At 40.2% G+C, this 24,572-nt stretch overlaps 1 protein-coding gene across 4 annotated transcripts in view; it reads left to right on the forward strand.

The window, feature by feature from the left end:
- The window catches only part of LOC136876021 (gastrula zinc finger protein XlCGF57.1), a 101,784-nt gene extending 79,616 nt beyond the window's left edge, over positions 1 to 22,168 (forward strand). For all 4 annotated transcript variants that reach the window (XM_068228174.1, XM_068228176.1, XM_068228175.1 and 1 more), the window contains 2 exons: positions 3,403 to 3,470; positions 20,516 to 22,168. In XM_068228174.1, coding sequence (XP_068084275.1) covers positions 3,403 to 3,470; positions 20,516 to 21,503 — 1,056 coding nt within the window. In that variant the 3' untranslated portion in view covers positions 21,504 to 22,168. The remainder of the gene's footprint in view (positions 1 to 3,402; positions 3,471 to 20,515) is intronic.
- The last annotated feature ends 2,404 nt before the right edge of the window (positions 22,169 to 24,572 follow it).

Here is a 24,572-nt window from a genome sequence, read left to right on the forward strand (position 1 = left end):
ACTACTAAAGAAGGCAATTCTAGAACACTGCAGTTACTTTGTGGCAGAGCCATTGTTGTCACAATGTTATTTTAACATAAATAACTGAATGAAATCTCAAAGTGACATGAGAACCATGCATTTTTATCGGAAAGCATGAAATTAAGATTTCCACAAACTTTGATGAGTGTACCTCATTAACTTTTTCTGTTGCAGACAAAATTTTCCCGCTATTCACAAAATCACGGACTCAGTACAATACAGCAAAAGGCTTTCTGTTGCCAACAATCCAACACTTAAGACATTATCATTTTACACACAGGTAGCAGCATTATTGAGGAATGAAAACAGGCGATGGATGCTTGGCGCGCGCCTGTCGCAAAGCAACCCCGGTTTATGGTAACAGAAGCTGAAAATGATAAAATATGGTGAAGTAAAGATCTTGAAATGGCTGAGAACTTTGTTCAAATCAGTAGGAGGATATATGAAGTGAGTGGGAACATAATGTAATCGTCATCATACACAAGAAGGGAAGCACAGCTAAATGCCACATCCCTCTCCTGTGTAGCAGTTAAATGGTTTAAAAATTGTCCACAACAATGTGTTGAGCTACAGGAAGAACAAGCAGCTTTCAGAACTGTGCAACAAAGTCAAGCCCATGTCAGTTGCATTCAAATGTTGACTAAGAAGATAAACAGCCAAGAAAAGGAGGATTCTTAGATAAGAAGCAGCATTTGATTCTGTGCCTAATGAAGAAGTTTAGAAAGCCCAGTTAATCTTCAAGATTGACATAAGTCTGTTGAGTGCAATTCAGAGCATCTGTAAGGAGACTTGCCAACTTTCAAAAGTAAAATATCAGGAGGATTTTGGAAGCATTTCGCGGCATCACTAACTCAGGGCTGCATATTTCTTTCATGACTTACACGTGAATACTCCTTCACCATTCTCAACACTGTGTGACTACAAACATTAGCCTTGCTCAACAGATTTTAACATTAAATATTTCTCTGAAGTTTGTTCTGTTACGGTGTAACGCAATTTACCCTACCCTGAGAACCTATTTTGAACTGGCAACATCGCCGTAGAAAAAAACTTAATTATTCTATAGGACTAAGCGAATGGTTTCCCTCGTACACTAAGTGTTTTAGTGATACTTATTGAACATTATTTATATGCCTTATTGTGGACTAATGACAACGTCAATACATTCTCGCATTTCTGTATGGTGTGGACTGTTTCATTCCTCATCTAATATGTGCTGCTATCTTCCGTCAATCACCCACAATAAAGTTCCCCTGCCCACGCGCTCTTCTACCTATCGGAGCGTGGCTACTGCCCGAGGGAGCAAACCTCGCCATTTTGTACGATAAACAGTTCGTCGCTGCGAGTCATGGCGTGCAGTTGCGTTAATGGGATTCTCAAGATGTTGGCGTCATGTTGGAGAATAGAGCCCGGCTGAGGGACTTGAGATATGGGTTTGAAACCCGTTTTTACTTCATCTTCTGCATCGTCCTATTAGGAAATAGTTTTAACTAATTCCGACCTGGGAAACCAAACTCTTCAGTAAGCGTTTGTAAGTATGTGAGGATCTAACTCATCTTCGCTGAGCGTCTGCTTCACCAAGTAAGTGGTTCATCATTTGGCAAGTTATATCCTGTGATTATGAAACTGCGAGGAAATTCATGTGATCCGTGTTTTGAAATTAACTATTTCATGGTGGAAGGTTGTGAAATTAATTTTTTGGAAACTACAAACCGGACGGTCGTGTGGTTATTTCTACTAAAATATCAAACTTATAGGCATGTAAAGACTATGAACATAAGGAGATTTTACTTATTAACCATCATTTTCACCCGTTAATTAATCATGTAAATTCAAATTGTGTTGTGGCACTCTGCTACCTTTATTCTGTGCGAGGTTTTGCAGTAGCATGTAATTCTAGTTTCCTTGTTCTTTTTAAGGAGAACTTGCTTCTTCTGTTTTCCAGTATTTTAGGTTTAGTGAATTTCTAACTTTTTTTTGGGTTTCTCGCCTTTGTTGTGCTTTGTACCTTATTGGGGGACGCGGCGTGTTTTTGGGTTGCCATGGTAACGCTTTTCTTTTGGGGCGGTGATTGTTGATTGTTGCCGGTGGGTTTTGCGTGTTGGTTGTGTGACCTAAGATTACTGATGAATTTTCGACTGATGTGAAAGATTTCCCTATCCTCGCTTGGTCTCTTCTTGTTTTCCTCCTGTTTTTTTTGTGTGATTATCGCTCGTGGATTGAATTTTTGCCCTCGTAGTTTATTAATTGGGCTAGAGTTTTATGTTTCTGCGAAGCCTCGTATTGCTAACTATTTCAATTAAACTGATCAAATGAGTGGGTTTTCCCAAGGTTTAAACTTTAGTTTTAATTTCATTTTAGTTACGTTAACAAACGGGCCCGTGTACACTTTCTGTAGTCAACTTAAGTTTTTATTCATATAATTTTCTGTAATAGTAAGGTTATCTATCCGAACATTTTCTTGTAATGAATTTGGTGTTGTAAATTAGAACCATTTGCTTTTTAAGTTAATGATTTCCATCAATGTTATTACCTGATAGGCCTGCGTTTTCAGTTTGTGTTATTCTCTATTTTTCACTGTTTATTTTCAAACTAAACAATTTTATTCTCTCAGATGGGACGATGTTAGTTTTGTTTCAATGCTAAGTTTTCATTCCTTAATTAAAGTTTTTGAAAAGTTAATCAAGAGTTTTCTTTCATTATCTAAGTGGTTCAACGCCAAAACAAGGGATCTTGTCCTTTTTTTTCCTCTGGGTAGTTTTATGGGCCGCATGGTAAGTACTTGATTGGTGTAATTTTTCCCTATCTTTGTTTCTGACTTTCATTTTGCTTTTGGTAACTGTATATTTCACACCGGTTCATAGGCTGTACCGACCGGTGTTTGTTTGCTACTGCTAGTGTGGTGACTTAACTGCGCTGGTGGCTTAGTTCAAACTCTGATTCTGCTAGAAATTCTCCCACACTTGGCATTCCTAAGTGGAACTGATAAAATAGCAAGCATCTTCTGCAACTTGCTGCTGTACAAAGGCTTCAGACTCCTTCAGAATTTTGCATGCTGACTTTCCTGTCCTGCACCGTATATATAGGATACCACAATCAGCCAAGAAATGAACATTTTCACAGCAGGCAAATGCTGGGGCTGTCCCATTCCATCGTCGCCATAAGACCTATCTGTGTCAGTGGGGCGTAAAGCAGATGGTGTATATCTAGAGAGAGAGAGAAATGAAGCACGCCGTGGGTGTAGACTAAAGTTCAGTTATGTCATGCTTGAGGGGTTAAGGTAAAGCAGCTCAAAGGTTAGAATTTTTAATATGGACTTGCATGAAATATGTAACGGCAGTTCTCTTTGTAATGAAAGACATGTTTGTTTTACTTTGTCAGCTGCTGGGTGTCCACAAGGAGGAAATAATCACTGACCTGCCTGACGTTCATCAAGAGACTGGAAGTAGGTAAGTAAAGAGCAGAACAAGCCCTGCATGTCACAAAATCATTCTGTCACTAACTTGGTATTGCCTACCCTTCTCACCTCATTCTGGAGCTCCACATTTCAAAAGCTTCTATTCTTATTCTTTCTGAGCTATTTGTTCTCCCACTTCCACGCAGTCCCATACTCCTTGCAGTAGTCTTTAAAAACATGTTACTAGACTGGTTCCTTAAGAAAGACCTACCTTGCTTATGTTAGTCTCCTCCTTTCTCCTATTTTACACCCCAAGGAACAACATTCATGTGCCGCTTTTAAGACTGGATTATTTTCCTAGTGTAATATTTCCTGCATCACCGATTTCCTTTGACTGAATGTCTTGGGATTATGTCCATACATTGCAGTAATTTCTCCAGATCATCGGCAAACTCAGAGCTTTGATTTCTGTTCCTTGAACTCTGCTTCCTTTTTTTCAATTTCCTCTTTAGCTTGTTCACATCTTAATAATTGTTATATTCATTGTGCTTTTTGGTGGATGTTGAAGTGAGTGGCTACGTAGTTTGGGGCACATAGCCATCAGTTTGTGGGTTCGAATCCCACTGATGGCAGCCTATTCACACCAGGCTGATTTCTTTCCACTCCCAGCCCTTCCATCGTTGCCATAAGACCTCTCTGTGTCAGTGCAACATAAAACAAATTCTAAACAACAGACCATACTGACATTGAGCAAACTGTGCCCCTCACTAGTGAGCGTTGATCATGACTGAAGCAATATTCACAAACAAAAATTGAATTAATGTGACTCTGTTAATTGTGTTAAGAAAGTACCTGTTATATTGTATTATAATATTTTAACTAATGGTACTATTCTTGAATAAATATTGTAATGGTTATATCGTCCGCCATGCCAACTGGCAGTGGGCCCGGCCCGTGACGGCACCGTATAGGCCCACCCCTTACGCTTCAGTCGCGCCAATCACGAGCAGCACTTAAGTGCTAGCCCAGTTCCACTCGCTTCCGCCTGTGGTCCATAACAGAGGAGTATGGAAATGACTCCACGATTAATCTGGAGTGTTCCATTTTGTAAGATTCCTGGATCCATCAAGCACCCGATTATTCTAGAAGGGCCAGCGCAGATATATAAGAGAAGAACGACCTGCCTGAAGTCAGTGAGAGTTAGACAGAGTTAGTTAGTGAGTAAGTGAGTGAGAGCGAGATTGAGTTCGCTGGTGTGAGTTAGCGAAGAGTGCAGTCAGTGATAGCCTGGGGTGAGATGTCAGCCTGACGGAGGATTTGCTTGTTGGAGCCGAGGACTCGTTCCTGTTTCCCTGATGTCGTGTGTGTGAGTCCCTTGAAGCTGGCTGCTGGAGAAGAACCTTGGGTTTTCTGGAGCAGCACGAAGGGAACACTGGGTGACGACGTGTGCAGACTGCGAACGGGGTTCGATGGATTGAGTGAACAGCGGATACTATCCCGACCTGCGAGACTGACGTGTAGGCTGTGGGCCGTGACAGCGCTAACGAATGTGACTGAGTGGCTGAGAGAGAGTACTGTAAATAATCGATGACTCTGTGTGTGTGTGTGTGTGTGTGTGTGTGTGTGTGTGTGTGTCATTGTAGATGGAACATGAGAAACTAAGAGAGAGAGCGCGAACCGTGTAAGTGTACTTGTGTAAGTTGTAATCTCGGCTATCGTCTGTGTGTGTGTAAATCTGTAATTGTAGAATAGGACGCTACCCCGCCAGCACGTTACATTATATCTTTCATCTAAAGAAACTTGCTTGTAAATGAACTTTGAAATTTCCGTTAGTTTTATAAAACGGTAAAGGTTCGTGACATTTAGAACTGGACAGACTGAAGATGTGAACATTGTTGGCAACAGTAACCAGCGAACTTGTTGGGGCAGGGTACTCTCTTCTTACGAACACAGATGGTTGGCGTGCTCCACCTTAGCGTATTTCCTCAAGCACAGCAATTGTTGTACTTGCACGCCTGCCAATTGTAGCGCGCATGATGTGCGAGCGTTCTACTGCTACACATTTCTGTAGGAAATTTTTATTACAAATCCTGCTTGTGTGGTTCCAACAGTTTGTACATCTGGTAAAGCATGCATGATAAACATAGTTACCTGAAAAACTACTGGAGGTAGGAAGAAAATGCATAGCTCATAGGAAGCATATTTCATTGTAGACACAATGTGGTTAATTGTAAGAGAGAGTCTAAATTATCCACTGAATAAGGCACTGATAAGTAAGTAATACCAGCGGGTGGTTTTCTGAATTTTGCAGCAAATCATTCGTCGAGTCATTTTCCAACTTCCTCCAAATTGCTGAAGTGCTGCTCTGCGAGCGTGAACCCCATTCAGTGCAAAGAGATGAGAGTCAAATGGCACCAGGTCGGGGAGTACGGTGGGTGCAGAAGGATGTCCCATCGAAATGATTTCAAGGTGTCTTTAACTGGTTTTGCTGTGTGAGACGGCTTATTGTCGTGTAACAAAATCACTTTCCCATGTCTTCTGGCCCATTCCAGTCATCTTTCGATCCATGGGCAATTTAAATTAATTATTTGTTGGTGATAGCATTGTGCGCGGTTTCACCAGGCTTCAAGAGTTCATAATACACAAGAGCACTCTGGTGCTTTACCAGAGCGTGCACACATTGAAATCACCATGTCAAAACCATGTCTTATATGTTCACCACATGTTTCTTCCCGCAATTGATGGCTTTCCACAGTCTTTTTCTTTAGATTAAATAAGAAAAGCAGTGCATGCCACAAACGTCGACATGATCACTGAACGATACTGTAGTTCCTTCGGAGCATACACATAAATAAAAATAATAATGATAATTAAATACTAATTAGAAAAATAATAATATTACCATAATTATAAAAATGAACTGGGAAAATAATAAAATAACAAAGTAGCGGCGGTTTCACATCTCAGCTTGGAAATGTGACAGTTAACTTACCCGTAACTTATAGGCATAATAAACGACATTGTGGAACGTGTTGGAGCCCTATTGAGGACCGCAGGAAGGTATGACTGGATGATAGGAAAACTTAAAACGGTCCACCTTTTCAATACAAAAATGTTATAGTTTATTTATAACATGTATTTGCACTTGGAACTAGTTTCAACGCTGTTTTGCGTCATCAGCCAAAATGTGGGAAATACGCCAGCATGTAGGCATTTATATTACACAAGGCGTTACATTAAACAATACACATCTTACAAGGAGATAAAAACAGGGACGAATATAGAAACAAATGAATCGTTGAGAAAGCAAAAGTTATACATAATAAAAATAACCTTAACCACACATCTTGCAGTGCGAAAGTGTTCTTCTTGAATGATTCCTGAATATAAAACACCCACGCACACATTTCTGAAGAGCCAGCAGGCAGGACAAAGTAAAGTGAAAACTTTAAGAGTTCTTCTGAGAAGAGTTCATCATTTTTTCTATGTTCCGACTAACTAATGAAGTCTCCCTTGAGTTCCTGATAAACATACACAGCAGGAAATTCTCCTTCACTCTCAACAATAGCTATAAAGACCAACGGTAAATTTCATTTTAAATATTGTGCAGAGACGTGAAAGCATGATCTTGAACATGATATAACTCCTTCATTTAACCCAATTTTTTACACAAGGTGTTACATTAAACAATACACATCTTACAAGGAGATAAAAACAGGGATGAATGCAGAAACAAATGCATCGTTGAGAAAGCAAAAGTTATACATATTAAAAATAAGCTTAACCACACAACTTGCAGTGCGAAAATATTTGCCTTGAATGATTCCTGAATACAAAACGCACGCGCACACATTTCTAAAGAGCCAGCAGGCAGGAAAAAGTAAGGTGAAACCTTAAGAGTTCTTCTGAGAAGAGTTCATCATTCTTTCTATGTTCCGACTAACTAATGAAGTCTCCCTTGAGTTCCTGATAAACATACACAACAGGAAATTCTCCTTAACTCTCAACAATAGCTATAAAAGACCAACGGTAAATTGTATTTTAAATACTGTGCAGAGATGTGGAAGCATGATCTTGAACATGATATAACTTCTTCATTTAACCACCTTTGAAAGTCTCTCTCTATATTACATAGCTTCATTAACACACCATTCTGTAGATGCACAAAATAATCTTGTAATCTTCACAGGTCCGGTATTCAGCTCGACAAGAATATAAAATAGGTATTAAGGAATACGTTGTTGAGAGTTTGGAGGTTGACTGTGCCAGTATTTGTGGTGTATTGTTGCAGCGTTACGTGTAGGGTGGGGGCAGGTTTCTATGATGTTTATTGCGGGACATGAGGCGGTAAAGCTATGGCGCGAGATGAAGAGGAACAGAGCGTGTTGGATAGTTTAGGTCTGGGCAGCGGCCGTTGTTGGATTAGGAGGGGAGAGGGGAGGAGCGGTAGGGGAGGAGGAGTGGAAGGAGGCGAAGTATGGAGGGTGATGTGGTGAAAGTGTGTGGCGTGACAAAGTATTATGCATAATCTGAAAGACAGATCTGTTTTTCGGGATATTCATGTTTTTGAAAAATTCAATGAGAAAGTCGAATGGGATCTTTGGTTTCTCTGAGATATCATTTAAGTTTAGGTTGGGATTGAAATATTGGTCTAAATGAATATAGAGGTTTTCAGTGACGTCTAGGAAAGAACCTTTGTTTAGAATATCTAATACCTCAAGATCTTGATTTATTTCAGTAAAGTTGTGCTTAAATTCTTTTATATGTAGGCCGACCGCGGAAAAACGGTTGTGTTTTATGGCATTGACATGTTCTACGTATCTGATTTTAAAGCTGCGTCCTGTTTGCCCTAGGTAAGAACTTTTGCAGTCTTGGCAAGAAAACCTATATACACCTGATTTTGAAAAAGGACTACTTTTATTTATTGATGAAGAGTTGTGTAGGATCTCTGTGCTTCTATTGTTAGTACGAAAGTCTATTTTAACGTTGTGTTTTTTAAAAACGTTAGTGACGTAAATTTCTTTATTGAAGGTAAATGTGGAAAACGTGGCAGTGCTAGTATTGTCTTTTATTAGGGTGGTTTTTGGGCGGTGTCTGAATTTATTGATTATTCTTTCAATAAAGGATTCATTATATCCATTGAATTTTGCTATAGAGCGAATGGTGTTCAATTCTTTATTTAAGTTTTTTTCTTGACATCGGAATTTTGAATGCTCGGTCTACTAAGCTATTATATGTAGCCGCTTTGTGTGTTTGGGGGTGTAGTGAGTCATTTCTTATAGTAGTGGCCGTTTGAGTGGGCTTTCTATAGATACTATATGTGAACGAAGAGGGGTGCCTATTGATTGTTAGGTCTAGGAAGTTGATGGAGTTGTTTGTCTCTGATTCTAAGGTAAATTTAATGTCATGATCAATGTTATTAAGGTTTTTGAGGGTGGATGGCGCGTCTATGGAGCGTTCATCTAGGATTATAAATGTGTCATCTACGTACCTAGCCCAGAATTGGATATTAGCAAATTTGATGTTATTGTCGATGGCGGTGTGCTCTAGGAAATCAAGGTAGATCTCTGCTAAAATTCCTGAGGCTGGTGAACCCATAGCCAAATCATCTTGTTTGTAAATGATCTTATCGAATGTGAAGTAGTTATTGTTAATTAGTAATCTTAATATGGTCATAAAGTCTTGAACTTCTAGTTTACTTAGTTGATTGTTAGCAAGTAAGTTCTTTTCGATGATTGGGAATAATGAGTTGGTGTTTATACTGGGATACATGTTGACTATATCAAAGGAGTGCATTGAATGATATGGTTGAAGCTTGAAACTGTTTAGTTTGTTCACTAATTCTACAGTGTTCCTGATGGATTTATTTGATGAGAATTTATAATGTTTATTAAGAAATTGTTGGATAAATTGAGATAATTTATATAAGGGGCTTGGTCTGTAGTTTATTATGGGTCGAATAGGGACACCGGTTTTGTGGATTTTGGGTAGTGCTTTAGCTGTTGGTAGGCCTGGGTTCATAGTAATTAACTTTTGTTTTTCTTGCTCAGTGAGGAGAAAAGATGTGCTCTTTAGAATTTGTTTCAATTGCCTTTGAATTGATTGTGTTGGGTCCTTCTTAACTATTGAAAATGAGTCATTATCTAAGAAAGTTTTGGTTTTTTGAATGTAATCTGTTTTATCCATAATGACTGTTGTGTTGCCTTTGTTGACCTTTGTAATGATGAGGTGGTTGTCTTTGACTTTCTTTTTAAGATTGAGAATTTGTTTTCTTTCAGTAAGGGAGTCTTTGTTGACTTTGGTGATAGGGGTCGCAGTGCGATTTTTTGAGAAAAAACTTTTGTTTAATTGTTTTTTTACGTCCATTCTGAGTTCGTCTTGTAGTTCATATGGCATTTTGCTGATAGCAACTTCTGATTCAACTACGAGTTTGGAGGCTGTAAGGGCCGAGTTGAAACAGGGCCAGTTGTGCTTTGGACCTTTCGAAAAAATTCTTATATCGTCCTCATCTAAGTTGGTGGTGGAAAGATTAATTACTGGTGGGTGGAATTGTTGTAGAGTGTCATTAGCGAGGTTAGGCTTGCTGTTAGGTTTTGGAGGGGAGTTGCTGTGTTTTACCTTATTTTTAAGTGCTACAAGTTTTTTCTCTAGTGTTATCTGTTTTTTGGACAAAATATTGAACAACTTGATTTGGACTTCGTCTTGAAAAAGATTCCACTGAGCACTTGAGAGTAAGGTGGCTGCCTCTAAGTGAGTTTCATATAAGCGATGATTTAAAAACGACTTTTTCTTATAGAGAAATTTTAGTTCATTTTCTAACCAAAGTTTGTTTGTCCTAACCTGAACATCTTGTTGATGGGGGGGAACAAAACGTTGTTTCGTGACGCTTTTTAAAAAATTAGGGGTTAAATTCTGTGTAATGCACTGTTTGATAAATGCTATATCCTTGCCTATTTTCCCAATTTTGATTTTTAAGCCCAAGTAATGATAAGCTAACGACTTTGCCTGGTTGGCTGCTTCATTTAAACCTAAAAATTTCATTTTTGTCCGTATTGAACTGAGAATGGATGATAGGAAAACTTAAAACTCTCCACCTTTTCAATAAAAAAAATGTTATAGTTTATTTATAACATGTATTTGCACTTGGAACTAGTTTCAACGCTATTTTGCGTCATCAGCCAAAATGTGGGAAATAGGCCAGCATATAGGCATTTATATTACACAAGGCGTTACATTAAACAATACACATCTTACAAGGAGATAAAAACAGGGACGAATATAGAAACAAATGCATCGTTGAGAAAGCAAAAGTTATACATATTAAAAATAAGCTTAACAACACAACTTGCAGTGCGAAAATATTTGCCTTGAATGATTCCTGAATACAAAACGCACGCGCACACACTTCTAAAGAGCCAGCAGGCAGGAAAAAGTAAGGTGAAACCTTAAGAGTTCTTCTGAGAAGAGTTCATCATTTTTTCTATGTTCCGACTAACTAATGAAGTCTCCCTTGAGTTCCTGATAAACATACACAACAGGAAATTAAATAATACACATCTTACAAGGAGATAAAAACAGGGAAAGTTATACATATTAAAAATAACCTTAACCACACATCTTGCAGTGCGAAAATATTCGTCTTGAATGATTCCTGAATACAAAACACACACGCACACATTTCTGAAGAGCCAGCAGGCAGGAAAAAGTAAAGTGAAACCTTAAGACGTTATGGGGAAGAAAAGTTTCACGATCATCCACCTCCAATTGGATGGTGTTCTGCATCAATTGACCAAGCGCCAAAATGGATTCTTTTAGATTATTGCACCATTTGGTAGCTAAAAGTGTAAACTTTACATAGGTTACTGTTCGGACTTTTATTCTCAATATGATTGGGCAGGAAATTCATTTTGACCATTTTGCAGTCACTAAATGTAGATTACTGCGTAGAAGATTCCCGCACAGGTTTTCATCCCTGCGGCATACACCCAGAACCTAAAATACTCCGATATGGAAAAATCAAAGTTGGATGAAAACTGGAAACGTTTTGTTTTGACCCTGAAAAAACACTGCCATTTTCCCGTATTCCCACAAATGTGGTTTTTAACAAGCTCCAGTTGTGGTTAAAGATTCATAGTGGAAAGATAAGAAAGGTCACTGTTATGTTTCGTTGGAAGGAAAAGCTGGACGAGCAGCTCAGGAGGTTGGTCCGGCTTGTACAAGCATCTCATGGAAAACATGCACAACGCCAAAGAAGTCATACTCTTGCGGAGGCCAGAATCGTTATATAAAGATTGTTCTACTTCTGAAAACAGTTTTGGAACAACACCCTCCCATTCAAAAGATTACACAAATATTTTTATTTCCAGGCCATAGCTTCCTCCCTAACGACTGTGACTTTGGAGATGTAGAACGAGCTTTCAAATTTCAGCAGCGCCTCTATACTACCGAAGGCTACACAAATGTAATGAAAATGTGCCGAAAGAAGAACCTGCTTGTTGTGGACAGAATGACCGGACCGTATTTTCATAGTACAGTTCATCTGGAGAAGCACATTGTAAACAGGAAGCAGGCACAAACAGTGAGAAGGTAAACCGGCTGCATGTGAGAGTTGAAGAAAGATAAAACTTTTAGCATTTTCATCAAAATGCATTTTGATGCAGAACGCACTGTTGAAGTGAACATTAAGAAATCTTCAGTTGGTCGCAGCTCTACATGGTGTGCTCACTCTGTTATGGCCTGACGGAAAACAAGTTTCAGAAGCGAAACTGAACGAGCTGCGCTCTCTTGTCGAGCTTGTTTAGTGATCCTGGAATAGATGATATAGATGGATTTGATTGTAGAAATATGGATTTTGAATTCTAAAATTCTTAAAATCCTGCATTATATTACACTTGGAGAAACTGTGTGTTTATGATGCCTTAATACTATGACCTAGCAGTGTAATATGTAATATCTATACTACTGTATATTCTAAAATTCATGTTTTTTCTAAGTCATGTTGTGTGCTGTTCTGTAGTTAAATAAGCAATAAAATTAGTTAACAAGTACCATATTTTACACTGCACTGAATTTTTAAAAGTCATATCGATCACTAAATGGCAATTTTATTCCTTGGTCAAGTGATGCAAAACAAAAACTAATGTAACCACAATAAAGCATCAAGTGACCAAGCACCGTTATCTCAGATTACAATGATATACTTCAAATATCCCTAAATTGAATACATTAAGAAGAAAATTTATGTTTTTATCTTCATTTTGGTATATAATACCTCACATTTAACAGGAAATATGAATTACTAGAAAGGATTTTGCGTTGTGTCAATATCTCAAAATCTACTTTTGGCGCTTGGTCAAGTGATGCGTAACACCATGCAATTCATAATACTGACAAATCTGATACAATGACCAATCAAAAGACACAAATAAATGGCAGAGTAGTTAACAATTAATTTTTAAAATAAATGCAATAAACTTTCATCAAGGATTCACAGAGTGAATGCAGGCATCCTCAAAAGAATCAAAATTAATACAATACGTTATTTACCTGTAACAACGAAACATTGAGCCAGAAAATGTTTGCTTCCGAAGACAACATGTAACGGATTAGCCTAACAGCGAAGTTCTACAGAAACTCAATTACGGTGAATATTGTAATCTAGAGGATACTCCGGCACACAAAATAAACTCTAACATTATCACAGAAAGTTACGTTAAAGGTGACAAACGCCGAAACATGAGAAGGAATTTAAATTAAAGTAAATACAAAAGACTTAGAAAATTAGCGCTTTCCGTGAGAGGCTGTAGGCCCCGAGGGCGCTAGTCCTCAGCACACCTGCTCGCGAGGATGGTCAGATGGTAAAGACGCCGACAACAAGCATTACACACACATACAAAGCTGGCAGAAGGCCGAAAATGGACAAATCACAATTAACCAATAGGACACCAAATTCCTCTAGATTCCCATTTTTCACCAATTGGAAAAGTCGTTATACTGACCAATCCAATTACATGACCATAAATGGTCATTTCCTAACCAGCTGATGCAAGAGGAATTGCATCACCTAATCTCTCCACGTGCAGTACCTACTGTTCCAAAAGTTATGTACCGCACGTGCTTCACCCAAGCACAATATTACTCTTTTCTTCCAATTACATAAAAAATCTACAATCTTTAAATATTTTTCTCTTGAGGCTTCTTGAAATCAATTTAACTGATACACACCACTAATACAACATAACTGAATGAAACTTAAATACAAAGGTCACTTAATCACTCTGTCAATGTCAAAAATATTCAAAAATTCATAACTGCCATTCTTGAAGTGTCCCTAAATTGCATAAAAGAAATATTACACCATATTCAAATTAAAATTTTCTTCTAGTTACATATTCCTGCAGAGTCCTGAGTCCTTATTTCTTCATTTTTCACAATAAGAAAACTATACTAATTTTTTAAAGACCAAAATGAAATTCAGCTGTCCTTTCTTGATGACACATAGGTGACAGATACAACACAGATGCTTGTGTTTGCCAGACTCAACTTATGTGTGTTGGTAGGTTAATGTTAGACAAACAGACTGACGCACTCTGCCTACAGTTCGCTGGTGAATGTAAAACAAAACCTAAAGGTTTTCGCCTATTCAGTACTATTTGTTGTAACCGTAAAATAATTTTTTTGCTAGTGGCTTTACGTCGCACCGACACCGAGAGGTCTTATGGTGATGATGGGATAGGGAAAGGCTAGAAGTGGGAAGGAAGCGAACTCCCCCAGGATAAAGGACAAATTCTTATGTGCTTATGTAATTTAGGTACTCTCATTTTCAAGCATATTTATTTCATGAGTGTATCGTGTTTCCTGCTCCCTACGGCAGTGCATGTGCTTTACAGCTGGGGATTCGCGATGGCAATCCTCCTACAAGCAAGAGAGGCTAGCGTGCACTAGTGACTCGGTTAATCGAGTTTGTTCGCGCACTTTCCGTGCATAATTTTGTTGGAGTTGTAGGTCGCATGTTTTTTCTCGCAATTCTGTGTTTTTCCCCTGTCAGTGTCATATGTTAATAATGTATGAGACATATTAATCTACTCTGTATGTGGTAGTTTCACGTATTTAAGGGCTTTTGCGTTCATTCGTACTTCGTAATTTTAATGAGTTGAATGTATTTCAGGGAGCTGTGTTGGTGACCTTGTTATGGCAATAAAACATAACAAACCTTATCACCAAGTGTTCAGAGATACCTACAAAATTAAATTTCCATTCATTTTGCAGTCTAATAAAGAAAACTATTACGTGTTTCGTTGATGAGTCTGTGTGGTATAAGTATTATTATTTGTATGTGTGTGTCATAAATGAGAGTGATTAGGTACATTATCTTGTAAGCATTTTTATGTTTTCGTACTTAATGATTTTAAATTTCATGATCAAATCACTTTGTAACTGTAGGTATGCATTTAGACCGTGGTGCAATAAGTGTGATGAAATCCAAGAATTATTAAGTCTTCCTATTTTTTATTTCTGAAAGTTGGCAGCTATGCAAAATAAACTGTAAGTTTAAAGAAAGAAAATAAGAATGTATTTGAATAAGAGTGTGAAATATTTAACATCTCTCATTGAATTTGAATGTGGTTAGCTGTGCGTGACTGAAGCTTGCCTGAATAGCTGTGGGATGTCACCGACCCTCTTCACTGTCAGGGTGGACGAGAGCGACTGAGGGATAGTTGTAATGTCAGTACTGCTTAATAACCTGAAAGAAGAGCAAAACTCATCAGTTAACATTGGCACCAGTTGTTGTAGTTCAAATTATATATCAAAACTGAAACGGTGACAGCTCACGTCCTTGCTATTATATTTCACAAATCCTGCTCCTGCCTTGCCTTTTGTACCATCAGCACTAATGAAGTTAAGGAAGTCTCATATTCTATTAAATGTAGGGCATTTGTGGTTGATGATATTCTCCCCATTCTCACCCACATTTTCCATTGTCTGAGGAATGGCACGCTCTGAGCAATTTGGAAGTTACCTAACGTAATCCCACTTCCTAAGAATGTAGGTTCAAAACCCCTGTCCAGTTCTTGTTCACTCCAAAGTTGGTATCACTGCACTCTCTCTCACTTTAGAGATCCGCTGCAGTCTGGCCATAGCTCAGCAGCATGTTGGCTGTCGGCCGTATCCCCAGGATTTAAAGGGAATCAGTTGCAATATTCAGTAACTTGAACATTTTCATGATAATTTTGATCCTCTGAAAAATAAATATTACCAAGTCTTTTCCTCTGATCCTTGTGGCTGTTTGGAGAAGCTGTAAACCTTAATAAATACTGAACATACGACATGTCTTCTCTTCTCCAAAGAGATGACCTGGATGTACAAACTACGAGTGCAGTCCGAGGAAACAGAGAGCGGATCTTGAGTGATCAGTTTGAGTGCATCTGAGTAGGCAGTATACTGCAGTCCGAGCAAACAGTCCTGGCTCTTGTTGAAAACTGTGCAGAGCACCTGGTAATCTCAGCTCTGGAGAAAATTAGGCTTGTTTCTCTTCCTGCAAATACGAAAAGCATATTGCAGCATGTGGCTCAAGGGGTAATTAGGAGTCGGAAATGCCACTATCTCAAGCTGATATTGTCGAAAATGATAGAATGCATTGAGGAAAGCAGCATCATTCTATTACACTGATAGATGTGTTGAGATGAATTACGAAAACATGTAAAGAGGGCACTACCAAAACAATCAAGAACTCTTTCCACCATGCTAGAATCTTGTCAACCAAAGAAATAAATGCCTCTAAAACTGAAGATACATTCAACAACAGTGATGATTTGCCATTATCTGCATTTCTGCAGTAAACAACAGTGATATGCTCTGTCAGTGTGGCTGTGAAACGTATGCCCTAGTTACAACCGATGTGCGAAATGAAGACAGAATTATAAAGGAAGTGACGAATAACGGCCACAGTGACCATGAAGTGGAGGAAGAAAGTGCCTGTCCGTACATGAAGCTAGGGGAAGGAGCAGTGATATGAAATAATTAAGATATAATGTAATTTAGAATGTGTGTAGCATACAACAGAGCATAATGAGATTACTTCACTCCTAAGTAAAGAAATTTGGTGTGAATGGTCAACAAACTGTTTTAATACTGAATACTCTAATTTATTGTCCTCAAAATCTGCTGAAAAGTGAATACGTAAATGTAAAAATGAGCCTCACTTGACTGATAATACAGTCGATTCCCTTGGATGTCATTACAACTGATTTCTGTCCAGCTCCATGGCTAAACGGTTAGCATGCTGGCATTTGGTCACAGGGGTCCGGGGTTTGATTCCTGGCAAGGTCGGAAATTTTAACCCTCATTGGTCAATTTCCCTCGCACGGGGGCTTGGTGTATGTGTTGTCTTCATCATCATTTCATCCTCATCATGACGTGCAGGTCACCTATGGGAGTCAAATCAAAAGATCTGCACCTGGCGAGCCAAACCCGTCCTGGGATCTCCCGGCACTAAAATACATATGCCATTTCATTTTCACTGTATAGTAAGAGCATTTAAACTAAGAACCAAGTGTGTGGTGTCTGCAAGATGACCGTTAGTGGCTGTCTGCAGAGTTCATAGGTGGTGATGCAACCATTCAACAGGATTATGAATTATTTTATGAAGAGTTTTATTTACCACTATTGTAAAAGGATAAACTTTCTGGCTGATATTTTGTTTTAGTTGTTCTAGGATATGCACGTTTGTATTGAATACTATATGAGAGATCGAAACACAAGTGTGAAATCTGGTCTGGACATGAACATATGTGTTATAACACTGGGTAGCACTAAGAAGCTTGCCGGAACAGATGCACCCGCATTGCTTATGCAATGAAGTTGGCAGGTGGCCATCGAGTGAATACACAGCACGCCCTGACAGGACATTCGACTAGCCTTTGACTTGCTAGGTGAGTTTAAGGGGGGCTGCATCGTGAGACCAAGAGAGCGAGTTCCGACAGTTTCATTGGGTTCCTTGCCTATAATACAGTAGATGTGGTAGGAACATGAAGAAGGCTCGTGGACCAGCGGCAGGGAGGAGGCGAGAGGCTGGATCGCACTCTGTCCAGCAGCACCTGTGTTCACGAGCACCACATCCAGGTGGCTGTTGTTGTGATGTCCTTTACAACATCTACAATAACTACTTGAGAATTGTCAAGCACATTTGAACTTCTGCCAAGAATGGGTAGCATCGCAGTCTGTGGATTGGCAAGGAGTGATTTTGAGCAACGAAACTTGATTCTGCCAGGATACAGACAAGTCTGGAGACATCGTGGTCAGCACTGTGATCATCTCAACTTCACTGCATAGCAAAATACCACCATAATGAGATGTGTTGTTGTTTCCCGCTGATGGTGATGGAAGGAACCTCAAAGGCAGAGTGATGCACCCGGGAATCCTGGTGTAGGTTAAAATCCAAGTTCTTCTGCGGGACAATGCCAGAGTCACACGGAGTGGGTATCTCTGGCCTCCTTGACCAGCAAGGTCTCCAGACCTCTCACGCATCTGGGATGTTTCAGGTCACATGTGGCAGGTCCTTTCTCTGGAGAATATCTGATACCTCTATGCCTCCACAGCTGACCATATCGCTGCATCTCTCACCCCATACTAAGTGCATCCAACATCTCTGTGTTACCCCTGCTGTAAATGCTTGGTGCCTACTTTATACTATCATGTCCTTAACTTACTTTTGTGCCCCTGTGACGGCTTCTTCAAGGTGCGCAGTTGTTTCTCCCAAATTTAAGCAATGTGAATGGAGTATATAAACAGTAGAGGGTTGGTCATACTGATAAATAATTTGAAAAAATAGTATGATGTCCTTGCTATAATACACTGACTGACAGAGCAAATGCAACACCGAGAAGGAGTGGTCAGAACTTTTTGCCAATTGCAGGGTAGACTGACGTCACTGAGGTATGCTCATGATGTGAAATGTGCCGCTGTGCTGCGCACGTAGCGAACGATAAATGGGACACGGCGTTGGCGAATGGCCCACTTCGTACCGTGATTTCTCAGCCGACAGTCATTGTAGAACGTGTTGTCGTGTGCCCCAGGACACGTGTATAGCTAAGAATGCCAGGCCGCCGTCAACGGAGGCATTTCCAGCAGACAGACGACTTTACGAGGGGTATGGTGATCGGGCTGAGAAGGGCAGGTTGGTCGCTTCGTCAAATCGCAGCCGATACCCATAGGGATGTGTCCACGGTGCAGCGCCTGTGGCGAAGATGGTTGGCGCAGGGACATGTGGCACGTGCGAGGGGTCCAGGCGCAGCCCGAGTGACGTCAGCACGCGAGGATCGGCGCATCCGCCGCCAAGCGGTGGCAGCCCCGCACGCCACGTCAACCGCCATTCTTCAGCATGTGCAAGATACCCTGGCTGTTCCAATATCGACCAGAACAATTTCCCGTCGATTGGTTGAAGGAGGCCTGCACTCCCGGCGTCCGCTCAGAAGACTACCATTGACTCCACAGCATAGACGTGCACGCCTGGCATGGTGCCGGGCTAGAGCAACTTGGATGAGGGAATGGTGGAACGCCGTGTTCTCCGATGAGTCACGCTTCTGTTCTGTCAGTGATAGTCACCGCAGACGAGTGTGGCGTCGGCGTGGAGAAAGGTCAAATCCGGCAGTAACTGTGGAGCGCCCTACCGCTAGACAACGCGGCATCATGGTTTTGGGCGCTATTGCGTATGATTCCACGTCACCTCTAGTGCGTATTCAAGGCACGTTAAATGCCCACCGCTACGTGCAGCATGTGCTGCGGCCGGTGGCACTCCCGTACCTTCAGGGGCTGCCCAATGCTCTGTTTCAGCAGGATAATGCCCGCCCACACACTGGTCGCATCTCCCAACAGGCTCTACGAGGTGTACAGATGCTTCCGTGGCCAGCGTACTCTCCGGATCTCTCACCAATCGAACACGTGTGGGATCTCATTGGACGCCGTTTGCAAACTCTGCCCCAGCCTCGTACGGACGACCAACTGTGGCAAATGGTTGACAGAGAATGGAGAACCATCCCTCAGGACACCATCCGCACTCTTATTGACTCTGTACCTCGACGTGTTTCTGCGTGCATCGCCGCTCGCGGTGGTCCTACATCCTACTGAGTCGATGCCGTGCGCATTGTGTAACCTGCATATCGGTTTGAAATAAACAACAATTATTCGTCCGTGCCGTCTCTGTTTTTCCCCAACTTTCATCCCTTTCGAACCACTCCTTGGTGTTGCATTTGCTCTGTCAGTCAGTGTATTTTTATCAGCAGCTGACATTAACCATTCCAAATAGGTTTTGTGAGGCAGTGTTGCTAAATCTCCAGATGGCTTAAGAATGGCTTGAAAGCACCAATCAACACTGGCTAGGCTATGGATCATTGGTGGCCATTATACCGGCTAGACGGGTTATAATGTGCACTGCATGCATGCCACAAACATTCAAATAAATGACCGATCGCCAAGCAAGTGGGCATTTGGTCAAGGTCACGCATTCGAGAGATGGTGGGTTCAAACCCCACTGGTTTTCCGTAGTTTCCCATTTTCATGCCAGCCAAATGCTGGGATCATACCTTAATTAAGGTCATGGTTGTAAAGAAAATTGTAAACACACATCGTCACTTGTTCGTGTTCCGACTCCTCCCCTGGTGGAGTTTTGTTCTCTAAAGCCATGTGGTGATGTAGGAACACCACATCACAATCTGATTGGCTAACTTGAGCAGCTGCTGAAATGACCAAGGTTCAGATCATTTATCAGTTCAGTTGATGACAAGGCTGAATGCTTCACAGGATGTAATTTAAAGGGCCAAAGAGGTGGGCAAATGTCCTGTTGTGGGAGATGGAAACAGTTGGACCAAATTGTGTGAGGGCTCTTGCAGATTAATACTCGGTCACTCAGCAGTGAACCCTTTTCTGGGCTACTAAAAACAAACTCACAAAGGAAGGAAGTAGAAAAGTGATTAGCATCACTGTGAAAGCATGCGAGTGAAGTTGGTTGGCACACACCTGTGGTTATTAATAATATTTATCTTTTGCAAAAATAATATATAATTTTGATTTCATTACTAATTGAACTCTATTGTCTTACAGTGTTTGTGATGAGTTAGTTGAGACCCAACATGAACAAGGAAGATCCAACCAATGCAGGATTTGCTTGAAACATTTCGTTAAAGAATGGAAGTTGAAACGACATATTTTGATTCATCAACGAGTTGAAAGAGAATCTTATGAATGTGTGGTTTGTCTCAAGCAGTTCAACCTTGAGAAGTACTTGAAGCGCCATGTCAAGATGTTTCACACAGAACCAAACAAGAAGAGTTTTAAATGTGCCCTATGCGGCAAGGAATTTCTTGCGAAATATAACCTCCAGGTTCATTTGCAAATGCATACAGGGAGGAAGGACTTTACCTGCCACAAGTGCGAAAAGACTTTTAGATTGAAAAGTTCGCTTAAAGTTCATATGCTATCGCACGACAATAAAGGCTATGCCTGTACAATCTGTCGGAAGAGAGTGTTCACTCAACAATCGTTGGAGAAACATTTATTGTTACATAAGAACGAACCTTTCACCTGCGACATTTGCCAAGCTCAGTACACTGAAAAAAGGAAGTTGGAAAGACATATTATCGCTCACTCAAATTCTGACGGTTTTCTGTGCAGTATTTGTGGGAGGAAGTACAAGTACGAGTATCAGTTAGGGCGTCATACGAAGTTGCATACACCCGATAAGAGTTACAAGTGTTACTTCTGTAAGGAGGTTTTTACAGATGAGAATTCTCAAAAATCTCACGTAGAGCTTCATGAAGCAGACCCCGCAAGAAAAGATTCTAGCATCAAGTGCCATGTATGTGGTTTACTGCTGAAAGCTAAGCGTTACCTGATTCCTCACTTGACTGTACACTCAAAAGACTTCCCTTTTGATTGCTCTGTGTGTTGCAAGAAGTTTAAACGTTCTGCAGAGTTGCATGTCCATTCTAAAATTCATTCCAAAAGGAAATTCTTCAAATGTCCTCAATGTTTTAAAACTTTACTCCACCAACGATCAGTAAGGAGACATTTGAGAGGCGATTGCAGTTAGTTATCTACCGGCTACATGCCAAACAAAAGGTGACAAACAAATAATAAACTAACAAGCTTCAGGTATAAATTTATTCATCACCTGCGTTAGTGCAATTATGGCATTGGAAGAGGGGGTAGTGAGAAGAAGCAGAGCAGCTGGTAGTGGTAAACTCTCTCCTTACACTACAGAAACAGTCCATACCCTCTGCTAACCTACCGATTGTTATTTACAGTCCCACTAGATACACAATACACCCTGTTCCACAGCTGTCACTTGTACTTGCCGTGCACTAACGCAGCCACACAGTTCAAAGCTTGCGCACAATACGGTCTTACGTGGTGCACTGTACCTTGCTGATTCCTCGTCGACATTGCCATGCTGCAACAGACACACAACATTCCCTTCACGGCAGCTGCACACGACAAACAGCACTGCCTGCATGGCTCAACTAGTACGCTTCAGCTCATCTTCCCTCGCTTAAGTAGGGAGCCTGGCTCTTCAAGAAACGTCCCTTCAGGAAGACTCTACAGTTGTCTTGATTTGGAATGATCTGGTTCACATTCTAGGTCTTTATGGTGCCATCAGGAGACCTCCAGTAAGAGGTGAGCCGACCTTGTGTTCCTTACCGGTTGTCCATGCAGGAAGCAGTATGGGCAGTTTGCTCCTTCCCATGCTCTTACAACAAAATGACAGACACATTGTCACAATTTCTTATTATACAGAGAGAGTTCCTTTGATATAAAAGTGATGTAATAAAGTTGCGTACGTTGAAGAATTTTTATTTTACCATTTTGTGAAGAAGTTTCATTTTCTAAGGGTATAAACCACTTAAATTCCTTCTTAAAGCTCTTTTTTGCTAGTTGTTTTACGTCGCACCGACACAGATAGGTCTTACGGCGATGATGAGGCAGGAAAGGGCTAGGAGTGGGAAGGAAGTGGCCGTGGCTTTAATTAAGGTACAACCCCAGCATTTGCCTGGTGTGAAAATGGGAAACCAGGGAAAACCATTTTCAGGGCTGCCGACAGTGTGGTTCGAACCTACTATCTCCCGAATACTGGATACTGGCCGCACTTAAGTGACTGCAGCTATCGAGCTCGGTCCCAAAGCTCTATTCTACTTTGTTCCACTACTGCTTTTGAATGGAGGGACTATAATCTGTATGATTTCTAAACATAAAATATGCCAATTTCAGCAATATGCTGCTTATAAATGAACCTTGTAGTAAAATGCATCATCTCTGAGGCTTGTGGATACGTCAGCATTTCAAGACAAATGCTTACAATATGCAGCACTCTTCACTTTGACTTCAGAAGTGGTATGTGATTCCTGAGATTATGGCTGCCGGTGTGAGGACACTTTTCCCATCTCCATATGTGACTGGGAAGCTCAATAAGAGAAATAAGCATTTTTGTATCTTTCTGAAGGAGTGTGATAAGGACAACTTTCGAAAAGTCCTCTCGCTCTTTTCCTTGTAGACTACATGAATTTCTCAAAGCGAACAAATGCTGCATGATCAATAAGGCACATGTACTTGTAACGACAATATTTATTAACACAGTGACAAGTGATCATTTCAGATATAGCACGAAACTTTGTTCTTCTATGAATTACACTCTTCTTCATCTTACATATTGTGTACGTTTAGATCAGCAAGAAAAGCCAGTTTTTGATGTATTAGAACTGGTAAATACAGTGTGCAATGGACAGATTACTCAGACCTGAGAAAATCTGCAAGTTCTGCACACCTCAAGATTTGCTCCATAGGCATTGATCTTTTACAAACTTCATGTTAGTTGGGAAAAAATTATGTTGATCTTCTAATTATTGATGAATTGCAGAAGCTACACATGATGCACTAACATCCCCTTAAGGCTGATCAGAGTTATAATCTTTTCAATCCATTTACGAGCATACCATTTTCTGCTGTCCCTCTTGCAGCAAAATTGAGGTCTTATAATGTACATATCAAAACATAAAGGTCCAATGATACTTCCTTGCAGGACGCCTGTCTCATGCCTAGTGATTCATTATCACAACATTTTACTTCAAGTTACATATCGCTATGTAGGAAAATTTCTTCAGTTAAGTTGTTCTTTCTGTTGTGGTCAAGATCAACAATTCTTACAAACAAGCAGCCCATTGTGAAATGTGTCTAACATGTCACATCAGAGGTTTGTCTGAGTTTTTTCATTCTAAAAATACAAAAGGTGACTTGTAATGCATCATTGATGTTCCGTACAAATTGTGTGAAAATAGAAACATCTTGTTCACTTGCACTCGCAAATTCTAACAACATTAGCAATAACTTAAAATGTTTTTAATACTGTTGTATTTTCTGGAAGTGGCAATGTATAATCATATTGTGTACATTGATACTGGCCGGGCTGAGTGGCGCTGGCCTTCTGACACCACCTTGGCATGTTTGATCCTGGCTCAGTCCAGTGGTATTTGAAGGTATTCAAACACGTCAGCCTCATGTTGGTAGATTTACTGGCACGTAAAAGAACTCCTGCAGGACTAAATTCCGGCACTTCTGCGTCTCCGAAAACCGTAAAATGGTATTTAGTGGACGTAAAACAAATATTATTATTATTATTATTATTATTATTATTATTATTATTATTATTATTATTATTATATTGATACTGAACCCTTTAAGATCCATGAAGGGTACCTACCTTCCTTACCTATTCGCATTCTGCATGACATCTGTATCTTGGGTCTATAATGGGTTCTTCATCACTTGCTTTGGTAAGAGGTGGGTTTCAGTAATTTTAATCTATCTACGAAATGGAAATAAAAAAACCACTATAACTTGAACTTATCTTGTTCGATCAATGTAATCAACAATAATTACAATGTAGAGGAGAGATGTACTCGTTTTAGTCATTTTAACTTAAACTGCCTGATGGGCATCCTTATTAGGAACCACTGTCACAAGTTAAGCGTGAAGAAAAGAGTCTGGTAATCCTTAAATTTGGCTTCTATGTGAGACTACATGTACCATCATAATGATTCGTGATGATCCAGCCCCCGTATCGCGAATTCTGGGCTCTCTGTATAATGAAGGCAGTCCAAACGGTGTG

The sequence above is a fragment of the Anabrus simplex genome, chromosome 6, assembly GCF_040414725.1.
Source record: "Anabrus simplex isolate iqAnaSimp1 chromosome 6, ASM4041472v1, whole genome shotgun sequence".
Taxonomy (NCBI): Eukaryota; Metazoa; Arthropoda; class Insecta; order Orthoptera; family Tettigoniidae; genus Anabrus; species Anabrus simplex.